We start from the raw sequence: 15,594 nt of genomic DNA, 5'->3' as shown, positions 1-15,594 counted from the left end.
TTTCTGTAGGTCATATTGAGACACGATTATCTTTAAATGGATTACACTTTTCTGTGTTTGTTTACATAGGTCTTTATCACCAGTACCTAGAAATGCTGAACACTACAAGCAAAGATACTCTCACGGGCATTATGGCTGTGAATATAGGAAGGATCCAAAAAGACCCATCGCTTGGAGAATGGACAGTGAGAAACATGGACAGAGTAAACCAAGGATTCCCTCTCGTGGAAATATATATTACCAGTCTTATGAACATAGATCACCTTCCCCTAACATAAGAAACTCTTTAGAAAATGTTTATATGTATAAGCCTCACCGAGGATATTCACCTGGAAGAGGAGACAGTAACAGGAGATCTCAGTATATGCCCAAATACTCAGAGGGTATACCCTACAAAGAGCATGAGAGGAATTCTTATCCCCAGAAAGTGCAAGGAGGGTATAGTCCTGATGACCACAGAATTAGAGGAAGTGGAAAAGGAGGGAAACCACCTCAGAGGTCAATAGCAGATTCTTTTAGATTTGAAGGAAAGTGGCATGAAGATGAGTTGAGGCACCAGAGGATACAAGAAGAAAAGTACTCCCATTCACCTAGAAGAGGCTCTGAAGGCTTTGAGACGAGGAGCTCATTTCAGAAGAGGTACAGGAAAACGTTAAACCTGGGTAATTTGGTATAAAGCCTGAAGTGAAAAAGTCTGTTTACTTTATGATTGAAGATAACCACCTTGAAAAGCTGTTGTCTAAAAAGACAAAAAGCGTTGTAATTTGGTTACGGTGTACTGGTGAAGTATTTCTTTTTAGAGTAAATCATGTTGATGGCTAGAATACTTTTAAAAGATAGTATTTTTCTCTTTAACTGCCTTGTACCTCTAAAATTGGCTTAAGGTATTATAGATTAACTTGCCACTGCGTTCTGCATTTAAAGCCATGCTACCCAACATTCTACACATATAAAATCTCCCTTTCTTCTCTGTATTGCAAGTGTAAACTGCTTTATGTCAACACAGGTATCCTGAGGATCGTGATTTCAGAAAATATGGACACACATCAAAAAGACCTAAAGACGTGGAGAGGTATGAAAGCAGAGAGCCTGCCAGGACCCCAAAGTGGAAGCCCGAGCATTCCCTCCCACCTTACCAAGAGGAGACAGACCAGTGGAACCTTGCACCCCAAATTTACCGACATGCTGAGAGGGAACACCCAGAGACCAGTTCAGCAACCAAAGTATCCTATGACTATCGTCACAAACGTCCTAAGCTCTCAGATGGGGACCAGGACTTTTCTGATGGGAGAACTCAGAAGTACTGTAAAGAAGAAGATAGAAAATACAGTTTTCAAAAAGGCCCTATAAATAGAGAGTTAGATTGTTTTAATACTGGAAGAGGGAGAGAGACTCAAGATGGACAAGTCAAAGAACCTTTTAAACCATGTAAGAAAGACAGCATTGCCTGTACTTATTCAAGTAAAAATGACGTCGATTTGAGGTCTAGTAATGACAAACGGAAGGAAAAAATAAAGAAAGAAGGGGATTGCAGAAAAGAGAGCAATTGTTCCAGTAACCAACTTGATAAAAGTCAAAAACTTGCTGATGTGAAACCCTCGCCTATCAGTCTTAGGAAGAAATCACTTACAGTTAAAGTAGATGTGAAGAAAACAGTAGATACATCCAGGTATTCTCTTTATTTTTTTCTTTATAATATTTAAGAATGTTTCTACAGTCTTTATTTGCAGCTTCAAAAATGGAATTAGTAGTGTAATTAGAATCCATCAAATGCGAGGGATTGCCTAGAATTTTCCCCAAAAAAGCCCTGTAGTGAGGCTGTTTCCTGTGATTAGTTACATGGGAGCGATTTCATGTCTCCTTCTTTCCACATCTTATTTCCAGATGCTTCTTTGATGCGGGGCATTCTATGGAGTTGTTCTTCTTCATGAATTCACTTGTTTTTATGCTGCCAGGTTTTCCTTATCCAAGGATTGGCTGGGTAGAGTTCAAGAAAAACTGATTCTTGCTCAGTTTCTCAAAGCTTGTGTTCCCTGTTGCCTGAAATTCAGAGGATTTTTGAGCTGAAAGGGACCTAATTTTATACAGGAGGAAAGAAAGGCCCTGAGAGATGAAGTGACTTGTCTGAGTCATAGTGGCTTAGGCTCCAATCCACGTGTGCCCTTATGACTCAAGGAGGCAGGTGACTTAATGTGGTTTTTGCTGCCATCTCAAAATGACTGGGGCTCAACCAACCAGATTCTTCCAGGTAGAGGAAATTAGACCATAATCTGGGAAGAGGCCTATTTATAAGACATTTACTTTAGCACTTAATGATTCTTTAAAAAATAGACTATTGTTGTTGTAGGTTATATTCTCTTAAAGCAGACTCACGTGCCTTGTTCTGTGATGAAGATTACTTCCATTTTTGGATTCTGAGAATAACAAGGCACTGCAGTTGGCCTAAAATGAAACAGCTAAAACTGTTCGTGACCTTAATACATTACCAGTATGTGAATGAAAAAGGGTTAGGCCATGTTGATTTGGTGCGTTTATATTGATGCTTGACTCATTAGTATTTGAATAAAAAATGAGAGAAAACAAAATCCAAATGGTAAAATGGAGAGGGAGGTAAACTCACAAGTCCTTTTTTTGTAAAACAACATATTTTTTTTTTTTTTTTTTGAGACGGAGTTTCGCTCTTGTTACCCAGGCTGGAGTGCAATGGCGCGATCTCGGCTCACCGCAACCTCCGCCTCCTGGGCTCAGGCAATTCTCCTGTCTCAGCCTCCTAAGTAGCTGGGATTACAGGCACGCGCCACCACGCCCAGCTAGTTTTTTGTATTTTTAGTAGAGACGGGGTTTCACCATGTTGACCAGGATGGTCTCGATCTCTCGACCTCGTGATCCACCCACCTCGGCCTCCCAAAGTGCTGGTATTACAGGCTTGAGCCACCGCGCCCGGCCTAAAACAACATATTTTTTATTGCTTTTTCTTTTCTTTTCTTTTGAGATAGGGTCTTGCTCTGTTGCTCAGGCTGGAGTGCAGTGGCATGATTACAGCTCACTGTAACTCAAATTGCTGGGCTCAGGTGATCCTCCTTCCTTTCCTGTATTGGCTTCCTGAGTAGCTAGGACTATAGGCACATGCCACCATGCCCAGCCAATTTTTTTCTTTTTTTTTTGGTAGAGATGGAATCTTGCTAAGTTGTCCAGGCTGGTCTCAAACTCCTGGCCTCAAACAATCCTCTTGCCTTGGCCTCCCAGAGCACTGGCATTACCCGCCTGAGCCACTGTGCCTGGCTCCTGTTCCTTTTCTTAAATTTGGACATGGCAATACCCCAACTCATATTTCTTTTACATTCATTGCACTTACAGAACGTATTTTTAAATGACATATGTGTATAATGTGTATATGTGCTAACAAAGCATTTATAAGTGTGATTATATTACAGAAAGTTCAAGAAATAAAGGGGGAATCACCCATAATTTCTACTACTATACAACAATTTTATTTGCATTTTAGTCTAGTTATTTTTCTTTCTTTTTTTTTTTTAAAGACGGGGTTTCACAATGTTGGTCAGGCTGGTCTTGAACTCCCCACCTCAGGTGATCCACCCACCTTGGCCTCCAAAGTGCTTGGATTACAGGCGTGAGCCACAACACCCAGCCCTAGTCTAGTTATTTTTCTCTGTATATTCATACATGACTACGGTGGTATAATATTAATAATTTTGTATCTTTTTTCATATGTCTTAAATAATTTTGTGCTATTTTATTTCCTGCTAGTTCTTCACCTTAAAAGCACAAAAGCTTCTGTGAGTACCAAGTTTAAGAATGTTACCTTAAGGGCTGGGCACAGTAGCTCATGCCTGTCATCCCAGCTACTGTGGGAGGCTGAGGTGGGAGGATCACTTGAGCTCAGGAGTTCGAGGGTGCAGTGAGCCATCACTGAGCCACTGTACCCCACCCTGGGCAACAGAGTGAGACTCTGTCTCAAAAAAAAAAAAAAAAAAAAAAAATCCGGGGGAGCTTGGATCCTATCCTGATGGCTATGAGATATACATATATAACATATAACATATACACTTTTCTTTCTTTCTTTTTTTCTTTTCGAGACAGGGTCACGCTCTGTCACCCAGGCTAAAGTGCAGTGGTGTGATCATGGCTTACTGCAGCCTTGAACTCCTGGGCTCAAGTGATCCTCTTGCATCAGCCTCCTGAGTAGCTGGGACTATAGGCGTATACCACCACACCCAGCTAATAAAAATTATTTTGTAGAGCTAGAAATCTTGCTGTGTTGCCCAGGCTAGTCTCAAACTCATGGCCTCATGCGATCCTCCCTCCTTGGCCTCCCGAAGCACTGAGATTATAGGCATGAGCCACCGCACCCAGCCTTAAGTTTTTTTCTATCCAACATTATATTTTGAAAATGTTCAAACATACAAAAAAGCTGAAAGAATTCTACGGTGAACACCTGCATACTTACCACCTAAAGTCTACAATTAACAGTTTGCTTTCATAATTACATATCTATCTATTCATCTATCGTTCTACCTTACTTTTAAGATACATTTCAAAGTAAGTTGCAAATGTCAGTACACACCCCTTTAGATACCTTAGTATTTAATTTTTGTTTACAGTTTCTCTTTCTTTTGAAGTAAAATTATATACAATCAAATGCATAAAAAATTTTAACTTTTTTTTTTTTTTTTTTGAGACGGAGTTTCGCTCTTGTTGCCCAGGCTGGAAAGCAGTGGCACCATCTCAGCTCAGCACAACCTCTGCTTCCCAGGTTCAAGCAATTCTCTTGCCTCAGCCTCCCGAGTAGCTGGGATTACAGGCACGTGCCACCACACCCGACTAATTTTGTATTCTTAGTGGAGACCGGGTTTCTCCATGTTGATCAGGCTGGTCTCAAACTCCCGACCTCAGGTGATCCACCCTCCTTGGCCTCCCAAAGTGCTGGGATTACAGGCATGAGCCACCATGCCCAGCCAAAGTCTTTAACTTTTTAATAAAAGTGATGATGTGGCCAGTGCAATGGCTCATGCCTGTAATCCCAGCACTTTGGGAGGCCAGGGGAGGCTGATTACTTGAGCTCAGGAGTTTAAGACAGCTTGGGAAACATGGTGAAACCCCATCTCTACAAAAAATACAAAAATTAACTGGATGTGGTGACACGTGCCTGCAGTCCCAGCTACTTGGGAGGCTGGCATGGAAGGATTGCGTGAGCCCAGGAGGTCGAGACTGCAGTGAGCCATGTTTGTGCCACTGCACTCCAGCCTGGGTGACAAAGTGAGACCCCGTCTCAAAAATTAAAACTAAAAAAAAAAGTAACGATACCCCCATATTTAATAATGAAGTGTTTATAGTTAAAAGAGAATTTAAAATTGTAACACTTTTAAACAATGCTAGAAATATCAATTTTGAAGAGTTTTATTTTAACAGACCTCATTAGAGATACTGAACAGTTAATTTTATGATTTGATATGAGAAATGGAAGCTTGATCTTTATCATGTATCACAAAAGTGAGCTTAAAATGGAGGCTGCTGCATCTTTTATTTTGAATTTATAAACTATGATTTTGTGAAATCACATAATCTGTCCCTGGTGTCTGGCAGCATACCAGGGCCATTTGAATACCTGCCCAGGGCCTGCAGGATGGCTTGTGTAATAGACGCCACTGCAAATCCTCTCTGTTCAAAGACCGGAAAAATAAATAACTGAGCAAATATATGTATCTTTTCAGTAGGATAAAGCATCACAGTCAACAAAATCTTTATTGGTGAATGGGTTATGGATGAATTTTGTGGTTTGGATTTAATTATATGTGGACCGATCCATAAAACAAAGATCATGCCTTCAGTAGAGTTATGTTTCAACTATTAATATAAATTAGATTTTTTTTTTTTTTTTTTTGAAACGGAGTTTCACTCTTGTTACCCAGGCTGGAGTGCAATGGAGTGATCTCGGCTCACCGCAACCTCTGCCTCCTGGGTTCAGGCAATTCTCCTGCCTCAGCCTCCTGAGTAGCTGGGATTACAGGCATGCACCACCATGCCCAGCTAATTTTTTGTATTTTTAGTAGAGACGGGGTTTCACCATGTTGACCAGGGTGGTCTTGATCTCTTGACCTCGTGATCTACCCGCCTCGGCCTCCCAAAGTGCTGGGATTACAGGCTTGAGCCACCGTGCCCGGCCAGATTGTTTTTCTAGACAAGATTAAAATAGTCATAGAGGTGCAGAGAGAAGTTTATTTATTGGTTAACATCTAGAGAGTTTATCTGCTTTTTTTGGAAAGGCTAAGATGGCTAATTTTGTGCATTTGTTTACTCTCTTAGCTTTGGTTGAGAATTGATATTTGTTCTTCCAATTATCAGTATGGTTGAAAACACAAGGTTATCACGCAGTGATTTTTTTTGTTTTTTGTTTTTTTGGATTCTAGTTTGTATCTAGAACAGCAGTAGGTAAACACTTGCTTGAATATTCATTGCATAGTTAATACTTCTGCTAAGAAAGACTGAATTCTAATGACGCACTCTGTCAGAAACTTTATTATCAGAAATTACATGTGAGTCGTAATTATATGTTTCAGAATGTAAGTTAGGAATTCACAGTATGAAAATTTCTACCAAGGTTGTTACATATGCAGAACATGAACTGTTGTATATATGCATCTGTAAGTTTTGGGACACATGAATGTGGGTGTTAATGTTGGGCTGAGTGGGTTAGGGATTGACCCTTGGCCAAGGCAGGAAGAAAGAGGAGGAGGGAGGAGTTGGTATTATTATTTGGAGCAGAATAAGCTGCTGCTGATGGATCAGACGCTTATTTGATCTCCTGGGAAGCTGATACGAGATACCTGGGATGTGAGGAAGGTTGTCCCTCAGCGTTCATGGCTATCAGAGTTGATGGTGGACTGAGTACATTGGCCATATTTGCATCTAATCCTTTTATTTCCCACTGAAGACATACAGAGGGGTCTCTCTACCCCTATCAACTCTTTCCCACTTTGAAAGGGGATGAGGGTGATGGGCCCCAGAGAATGTTGGAACTCTGACGCTCTACGGCAGGTGTCCCCAAACTTTTTACACAGGGGGCCAGTTCACTGTCCCTCAGACTGTTGGAGGGCCGCCACATACTGTCCTCCTCTCACTGACCACCAATGAAAGAGGTGCCCCTTCCTGAAGTGCGGCAGGGGGCTGGATAAATGGCCCCAGGGGGCCGCATGCGGCCCGGGAGCCGTAGTTTGGGGACGCCTGCTCTAAGGAAACGGGTGTCATGCAGTCAGGGAACAATGTGAAAAGCCATTACTGAGATTGAAGGAAGAGAACCTAATCACATAAGTTTACTTATGATGGACACTGTTCCTTCCACTGGAGGCAAAATAAGCTGCAGGTGGGATATTTTTATACCCAAACCTGCCACCTTGCGTTATATAGCATAAAAAACTAATATCCTCCCCTACTTTAATTTCTTATATGCATTTCAAAATCAAAAATTAGTTGAAAGAAGGTTCACTTTCACTCCTATTTTTGACTCTAGCTTCTCTTGGTGTTTCTTAGGGGGCCTTGTACAGGGATTCTGTTAGCAGTTGGAGTGCATAGGTTTTTGTCTTTCTATGGACCACTGATCAGCTTTGTGACACTGGGCAGGTCACTTGGCTATACCCTTTTGGGCTCAAATTAACCTGCAGATCTTCCTGGCTCTATGAGTCTGCTTGGATTGGCCATATGTTGGTAGTCCTCCTGCCTCAGCCTCCGAAAGTATTCAGCCTCTCAAGTAGCTGTGATTACAGGTGTGAGCCACTGCACCTGATCTTATCATCTCTTTAGCTGAAACACTCATTTCAAATTGATCAGGTCATTTTTGATTCATTATTTATGCATTCAGTGGGTATTTGTTGAGGACCTGCCCTGGGTGAGATAGTCTGTTAGGGTGCCCTGGGACTATAGAGCTGCATAGGATTAGGTTTCTCCTCCTATTAGGTTATGGTTATAGGAGTGCATGTGTGACTCAGCAGAAGATGGGTGGTACCAAGCTGGGAGATTGGAAAGAGGTACCATGTAGGAGTTGACATGTGAGCTAGGCTCCAAAGGCTGGTGTAGTTCACACACATGAAGATGAGGCAAAAGGAATTTATATTTACAGGTAAACCATGGCAGAAAATCATATATGTGTGGTTCTGAGCAGCCAGTGAAAAGGAATAGAGGGAAAGGAGACTGAAAGGTAAGAATGCTGTGACAGCCAGCCTGATTTGACATTATCAGGTGATAGGAGAGGGCCAGCAGCCCAGTTCTGGCTGCCAGAGGATTGCTGTCTATGAGGATTGCTGTCTATGAGGTAGACTGAATGTGTGTTGGGGCTGGTAAGGCCCACTAGAGGATTTTGTGCAAAAAGCAATGAGATGCAGAATTAGGGGAGGAGTTAATCTCCCTGAACCTTTTCCTTCAACTCCACAGTTTCTAAATTTGTTCTTAGAAAGACAGGAGCAAATTATACACAGTCATGCATTTCTCAGTGATGGGGATATATTCTGAGAAATGTCTTGTTAGGCAGTTTTGCTGCTATCTAAAGATCATAGAGTGTATTTACACAAACCTAGATGATGTAACCTACTACATACCTAGGCTGTATGGTAGAGCCTGTTGCTCCTAGGCTACAAACCTGCACAGCACGTGACTATACTGAATACTGTAGGCAACTGTAACACACCAGTAACTGTTTGGGTATCTAAACATAGCTAAGCATAGAAAAGGTACACTAAAAATATAGTACCTCCATCGTTTAAGTGGTCATTAATGGAAATGTTACGCTGCATGTGACAGTAATTGGGAAAGTGCTTTGTATGAACTGTAGGATGCTGTGTGAAATGTTACTTATTACTTGGAAGAAGAAAGGAAGGAAAACTTTATATGTGTCTCAAGGATTTTGATATATATCATAAGCTTCCAGAGGGCAGGAGAATCTGTTGTTTTTGGTTGCTTTTGGGTATTTTGTTGCTGTTTTGCCATGCAGTTTGTTTCTTTGATGAGTCCTAAGTGTGTACAATAGGAAATTAAGGTTTAATGTAGCTTTTTATGTTTGCTTGGTTATTACCCACCACACTCTGGGAGAACATCAGTGGAAATATCCTTAAACAGAAAAATAAACGGGGAAATTGTGGTCGAGGGAACAAAGGATCTTGGAAGGTTTAATGAAACTGGTACCAGAAATAGTATTAGAATAGAGGTTTCTGGCTGTATTTTAATTTTTTAAATTGTCTAAAATGCATCTGAAATGAGAACATTTGATCTTTTCAGCTTAGCTTCTTGCTTTGGGGGTATTTCCTGAAATTATTAACTTGTTAATCAATCCATGCCATAGGAAATAGTAAAAAGTAAAATGTGAGCCAAAAGATGATTACATTTACAAATATAAATATTTAGAACGTTTTGCATTCTCAAGTCTAAAGAGGGTTTTTCTTGTACCAAAAGTATCATAATTGTTTTTAAAAGACTAAAATGTGAAGGTTATACTATGTTAATGTATATTTTCTAGAAAATGATAATTTTAATTTTTTATTAAAAATCTTGTAGAGGAACTCTAGGATAAATTTTAATGGATAACAAGTTTAAACACTAAGATTTAAGGAATTAAATATATAATAGCTTCAAAGTATGTAACTCCTATGGATTGAGGATTGAGCATGGAGTTGGGGACAAGAGTTATAGCAGTAATTTATAAGAAATTATAAGTAAATGTTAATAATTACCCATTGAAAAACTGAACTTCTGGTTATGTCCTCTTGGGAGAAACTGAGGCTGCCAGAAAAAACCTTATCAACTGACTTTCTCTTGTGGATGGACCATCTGTATAGTTCTATTTAAATGTACTATTTTCCTCCTGTAAAATGTTTTTAAAGGCTTTTTTTTTTTTTTTGTGGTATGGCACGGGATTTTTGTAACATTAAACCCCCTTAAGCAGAGAACATTTGTAATTCTTTGTTAGTGGAGGTTGTTACAGGATGTTCTAACATTTACCAGCAAATGTCTCTTAGCTAGTTATCACATGCACAGTGGGAAGCATAGAACAAATTAGGAGGAAAGAAGGGAAATGGGCCTTCTTCCTAATGAGAGTCCTTCTAATGGATCCAGGAAACCCCAGCAGTGCTGTCAACCTGCTGCATGATCACTTTTCTGTGTTTCTGCCTTGGCAGAGAGTTGTCCCTGGCAATGCTGGTCGGAGAGGAGGGAGAACAGAAAGTCAGATGGAAACCTTTCCTCTGATAAGTTATAAATAGACACTCGAAGTCATTTTATTAGAGGAGCTCAAATTTTTAGTTAAAGACTGTCTGTCAGCCCCTCATAACCCTGCAGCAGTTTGGATATATGGCTGTTACATGACTTAAATAAATAAGTACCTATGTGCATGCATGTACCCACACCCCCAGACACATCTGTCTATTTGCTTTTTGCTATATGATGAGCCATTTATTCCAGTGGTGCTCTGTTATTTAAAAGATACTTCAGGGCTCTCTGTTGGATTTCTCTTCTGAGCCTGTAATGTAGTCATTAAGAACCCCAGCAGTTGCAAATGTCAATTCTTTGGACAATGAACTTGATTTTTGAGAAGAGCCAAAAGCAATTTAGAGTTAAGTACAGAGGAACAAGATAGGTAGAAGCTGATTAGTGCCATTTCTTGTCCAAATTGAGATATAAATGTAAAATAACGAGAAAATTTCTTCATTGATGCATAAAGTGCCTCCAGACAAAGAGTTTCAGAGTAGTTTTAAGCAAGTGCAGCATTCTTGGAATAAGGTATTGTTTTCTATCATGACACTTGGAAGACGTGTTCATTTGAATGTTCAGTCTCTGGGATGTGAAACCAAGACCATTGTCTCAGTGTCACCGCACCTTCTCCATAGGGCTGTTGTAAAGATGAAATGAGATAATGTTGGTAAGCCCTCAATAATTGTTAGCTCTATATTATAATCATTAGTTTGTAAAAGTACTTAGAGGTCAAGAGAGCTCTTAACAAAAGTTATAAGATTCAGAAAGCATGAAAGTGGTAAGATAGACGGGGTTATATAATAAAGGGTAGTATTTCTTTAAGGGTACCTTGAGGGTGAACACTGTAACTGGTGCTAACGATCGTAACTTTGCCTAACCACTAAGACTATTTTCTGAGAATTTAGTCAGACTTTATAATTAAGGTAATTTCTTTACAGAATTTTATTTCAAAATATGATTCTAAGCTTATTACTGATACAAAGATATAAGGATTTTTATAAAGTTAGAGAGGTTCTTATGTTTGCTATCAGCTTTTAAAGTGTCGTAGTATTTCAAGATAAAATGATATTACAGGACTAACAATGTTTTGTCCATTTGGACGTAGAAAATAGTTTAATCATAGTGTCTTTAATACCTTGTATTCTTGAAGTAAAAATTGTTTCACTTAGAATTTGAAAGGTTTTATTATTAAAGTGGCAAATATTTAATGACCTCTGACTTGAAAAAACTCAGAGCCATGTATCTGTAGTTATTTTCTCCTATTTGTTACTGTACATGTTTTATGGCATAGAATTTAGTGCCTTAATTATAAGAAAAAAAATAAACCTCTTTTTAGTTTTGTAGCTATCTTAATTTTTGATAAATTCTTTTCTCCACAAATAGTTTCAAATTTAGTTAAACATTTGCAAATTATTCTAGGGTTGCTTCTAGCTATTCCACAGAGAGACAGATGTCACATGATTTGGTTGCTGTTGGCAGGAAAAGTGAGAACTTTCATCCAGTGTTTGAACATCTTGACTCAACTCAGAATACCGAAAACAAACCTACAGGAGAATTTGCTCAGGAAATCATAACAATAATCCATCAAGTTAAAGGTTGGTATATTTTGCACATACATTAGGGATAACACAAAAGTAATATACTAACTTTTCACGAGATACAGGTAAACAGCTGCAGTGTAGCTTAATAGTAATTAAGATCTCATTGTAAGTTCGACTCTGAATTAGGAAATCTTTTGGAGAAAGTACCAGGCATTCATTTGAGCCTAGTTGTTCTTTATATGTAATTCCAATAACCTTGTGCTTCAAGTGTTAGTAGATTGGAAATTGCAAGTTAGAAAGGGAGAGGTCGCTGCTGCAAAAGATAAGGCATACTGAGAGCAGTTAAGAAACAATAACTGATAACCTAACAGGGAGGATTCTTTATGACAGGGAGTTGCCTAATAAATGCTTTTAGTGATTTGCATTAAATTGTTTTGTTTTTGCTTCTGGCGAGTTTCCACTAATTGGAAAATTCAGTGACATAGAACAACTTTCCCCAGTGATGCTGCACAAATAAGGCAATTGTGGGTATTATAAGCTAGAGGCCTTCAAGAATTTCAAAAATTTTATTTTGTACTTCCTACTAGACAACTGCATTAATCTTTATTATCTTTATAAAATATATTTTGAAAACTAAATATATTTTATATGTTTTCACAAACGCAGAAAAAAAATGAATTTTTTTCTCTGTGTCCCTCAAACTGAAGCATGTATTTACTTTAAAACACATAGTTTGTCTGAAAACAGTTCATCCTCTCTGCTCCAGTCCCTCTCACCCAAAAGAATTGTGATTCTTGGCAGAAATAGAGCTGATATTGCAGAAAAATCCAGGAGATTGTCCCAGAACAAACAGTAAATTAAGGAAGAGGATTGGTTAAGTAGCATTTTGATGAGCCAAGTGTATTCTTTTTCTCTGTATCCTTTAAAAGTGTGTAGCATAGCTGATTTCCAAATGTTTTCATGAACTTTAATGTGAATTAAAGTAAAGTGGCATTAGAAGGCCTTCTGTGATATGCAAACATAACATTTAGTATTTGTTTAAAATTGTTTTGATGTTTCAGGCTTGTTTTTGAAGTTACTTTTTATTTTTGTTCAACTGTGAAGCTCTATGCCATCTTTACTTTCCAGATAGAGTAAGGTCTTACCTTGGAGAAGAAAGGTCCTTGCTTTGAGAGAGCCATTGTCTTTTTCCCCTGGACAAGTAAGCAGGCACGTCAGATAGAAAGAAAATTCTTTGATTTATAATCATGTGTTTTTACTCTTGTTTGGGCTTGGGAAAGCACATGAGTGCTACAAATTAGTCTGTGAAATAAATTTGGGTCCCATGTATTTTTAAGAGAAAACAGGTTGAATTTTAAAAAAGAATCCCTTCTTCCTATGCTAATATGTAATCTTTTAAGTGAAATCAGCTTTACATTGAGATAAAACTGTTTGTTTCCTTTTTCAGCAAATTATTTTCCATCACCTGGCATTACTTTACATGAGCGTTTCTCAACAATGCAAGATATACACAAGGCAGATACAAATGAAATTACATTGAATTCAGATCCAGAAATTCACAGGTAATGATTGATTACCATATTATACGCATTTAACTCATAGGGATAAACCTCAGAAAAGATTTGGGAAGGTGCTGCCTTCTGAATCTGCTCACCTGGGCTTGCTGTAGACTCTAGGATTGCATTTCCTGCACAAAAATAGGACTAACCGAAGCAGGTACTGGCCACTGCACTTTGATGGAATGAGTAGGTTTCATTGAAAACATTGACTAGCATTTTTTAAATGTGTAGGACTTTGAAAATGCTTACTTACCCAAACTTTGATTCTGCTGTCTATAGTAATTGCTTCCTGAGGTCTTTAGTAGAAGAGTGAAAGACAGTTGTCAAGCCATTGATATCGTGGTTGCTTTTTGGCCATTCTGAGGGCAGCCAGATGAAACCATGTGTCTTCTGTTGGCACTTGTTGGAGCAGGTGGTGCACCCTGTCTTGTGAGCTGAGTTGAGTACATGTGAGAATGCAGTATATCATCAGAGCAAAGTTTGAGGTTACGCAAACTAGTGATTTGAGAACCACCAAAGCTTCCCTGTAATGTGGTTCACAGGATATGTATATCCTGGGAGACTGCCATATAGGTGAAAAACTAGCTGGTAGCAAGTTTCTTTTGCTTTCTCGAAAACATACTAGCTTCATTTTAAATTCCATTCTGTAATAGTAGAATCAAGGTATCAGTGTATAACATAATCATTTAATCGTAAAATGCCTTTATTATTTTAGGAGAATAGATATGTCTTTGGCTGAGCTTCAGAGTAAACAAGCTGCGATATATGAATCAGAACAGGTTAGTGAATACAATTTTTGTTGATAAATTATCTTATTGTTGGTATACTAATGGCAAAGGGAATGGTGGTTGGGAGAGAAAAGGGAGTTAAAGTACATGAAGAAGAAGGATTAAAATTAATCTGAAATTTAAAAGGTCTTCAGGTGATTCTGACTATCAACCAGGTTAGAGTGAGAATACTGACAAAAGACAAAAATATTCCCTAAGAGGGACAATCCCTAAGGATAACAGCTTGGTAAAATTGATACGAAATTACAGCATTTGATATTCATCCCCAAACTCCGCACTGTAAAGCTTGTGGAAAGTATGTTAGATACCTATTGTTTTCAAAGCAATCATATGAAATATATTTTAAAATTGTACATGGAATGAATGCACAGGAACGAAATTTCATTTGATATTGCCCTTCTGTTTACTGCAGAATGTACGAAACATTCTGGGGAATATGAACTAGCAGAATAAGGGAAAGAAGGGACTAAATTTCTTTATTCATGTGTTGTGTGTGGTTCCCACCCGACACCTCCCCTCCTACCTCTCATTTCTTTGCTAATTAGACTGTCTTGACTAGCCAGGAGGGAAGAAAACTGGCTCTTGTTTTAGAAGAATTATATCAAGTTCTAAAAGAACTGCTAATTTATTCATTGAGAATAAAGAGTTTTTGTGGAGGAGATATTTTAATACATTTCTGATAGAATATATAAATAATTTTTTTACTTCTGAAATGATTATAATTTTTATTGAATTTAGGGAGATAGATGAATTTGTTGAACAAATGATATTTTCAGATAATTTCTAATCATCAAAGTCCTATAATCAACTTATAAAAAATCTGAGGATTTTTTTAAATCACCTGTAAGTCAGTCATTTAACATAAAATATTATTTGATCATCTTTTCTGGCAGTCTTATATCTTGCATTTTAACATAGTCACTATCATAGTCTATGTAGTTTTGTATGCTTTTTTCTTTTACTTGATCCATAACATTGCTTTATGTAAAATCTCTGAATTTGCCTTGACCTTTTGTGATTAAGGCTTTTTAAGTTTTGTTTTGAGACAAGTCCTGGTCTCACCTGGGCTGGAGTGCAGTGGCACAATCGTGGCTCACTTCAGCCTTGACCTCCTGGGCTCAAGCCATCCTCCCACCTCAGCCTCCTAAGTAGCTAGGACTGCAGACATGCACCACCATGCCCGGCTAATTTTTATATTTTTTGTAGAGACAGGGTTTTTCCATGTTGCCCAGGCTGGTCTTGAACGCCTGACCTCAAGGGATCCACCTGCCTCGGCCTTCCAAAGTGCCAGGATTACAGGCATGAGCCAGTGCACCTGGCCCTTTTAAAGTTGTTTTTTTTTTTTTTTTTTTTTTTGAGACAGAGTTTCGCTCTTGTTACCCAGCAGGCTGGAGTGCAATGGCACGATCTCGGCTCACTGCAACCTCCGCCTCCTGGGTTCAGGCAATTCTC

General features: G+C 38.7%; 1 protein-coding gene across 8 annotated transcripts in view; it reads left to right on the top strand.

Annotated features, from left to right (window-relative positions):
- The window catches only part of BCLAF3 (BCLAF1 and THRAP3 family member 3), a 76,953-nt gene that overhangs the window by 21,848 nt on the left and 39,511 nt on the right, over positions 1-15,594 (top strand). For all 8 annotated transcript variants that reach the window (XM_039475691.2, XM_039475695.2, XM_074391971.1 and 5 more), the window contains 5 exons: positions 70-639; positions 1,007-1,669; positions 11,674-11,849; positions 13,243-13,357; positions 14,070-14,133. In XM_039475691.2, the coding sequence (XP_039331625.1) occupies positions 70-639; positions 1,007-1,669; positions 11,674-11,849; positions 13,243-13,357; positions 14,070-14,133 (1,588 nt within the window). The remainder of the gene's footprint in view (positions 1-69; positions 640-1,006; positions 1,670-11,673; positions 11,850-13,242; positions 13,358-14,069; positions 14,134-15,594) is intronic.

This window comes from Saimiri boliviensis, chromosome X (genome assembly GCF_048565385.1).
Source record: "Saimiri boliviensis isolate mSaiBol1 chromosome X, mSaiBol1.pri, whole genome shotgun sequence".
Lineage (NCBI taxonomy): Eukaryota > Metazoa > Chordata > Mammalia > Primates > Cebidae > Saimiri > Saimiri boliviensis.
This window is presented reverse-complemented; position numbering and strand designations above follow the sequence as displayed.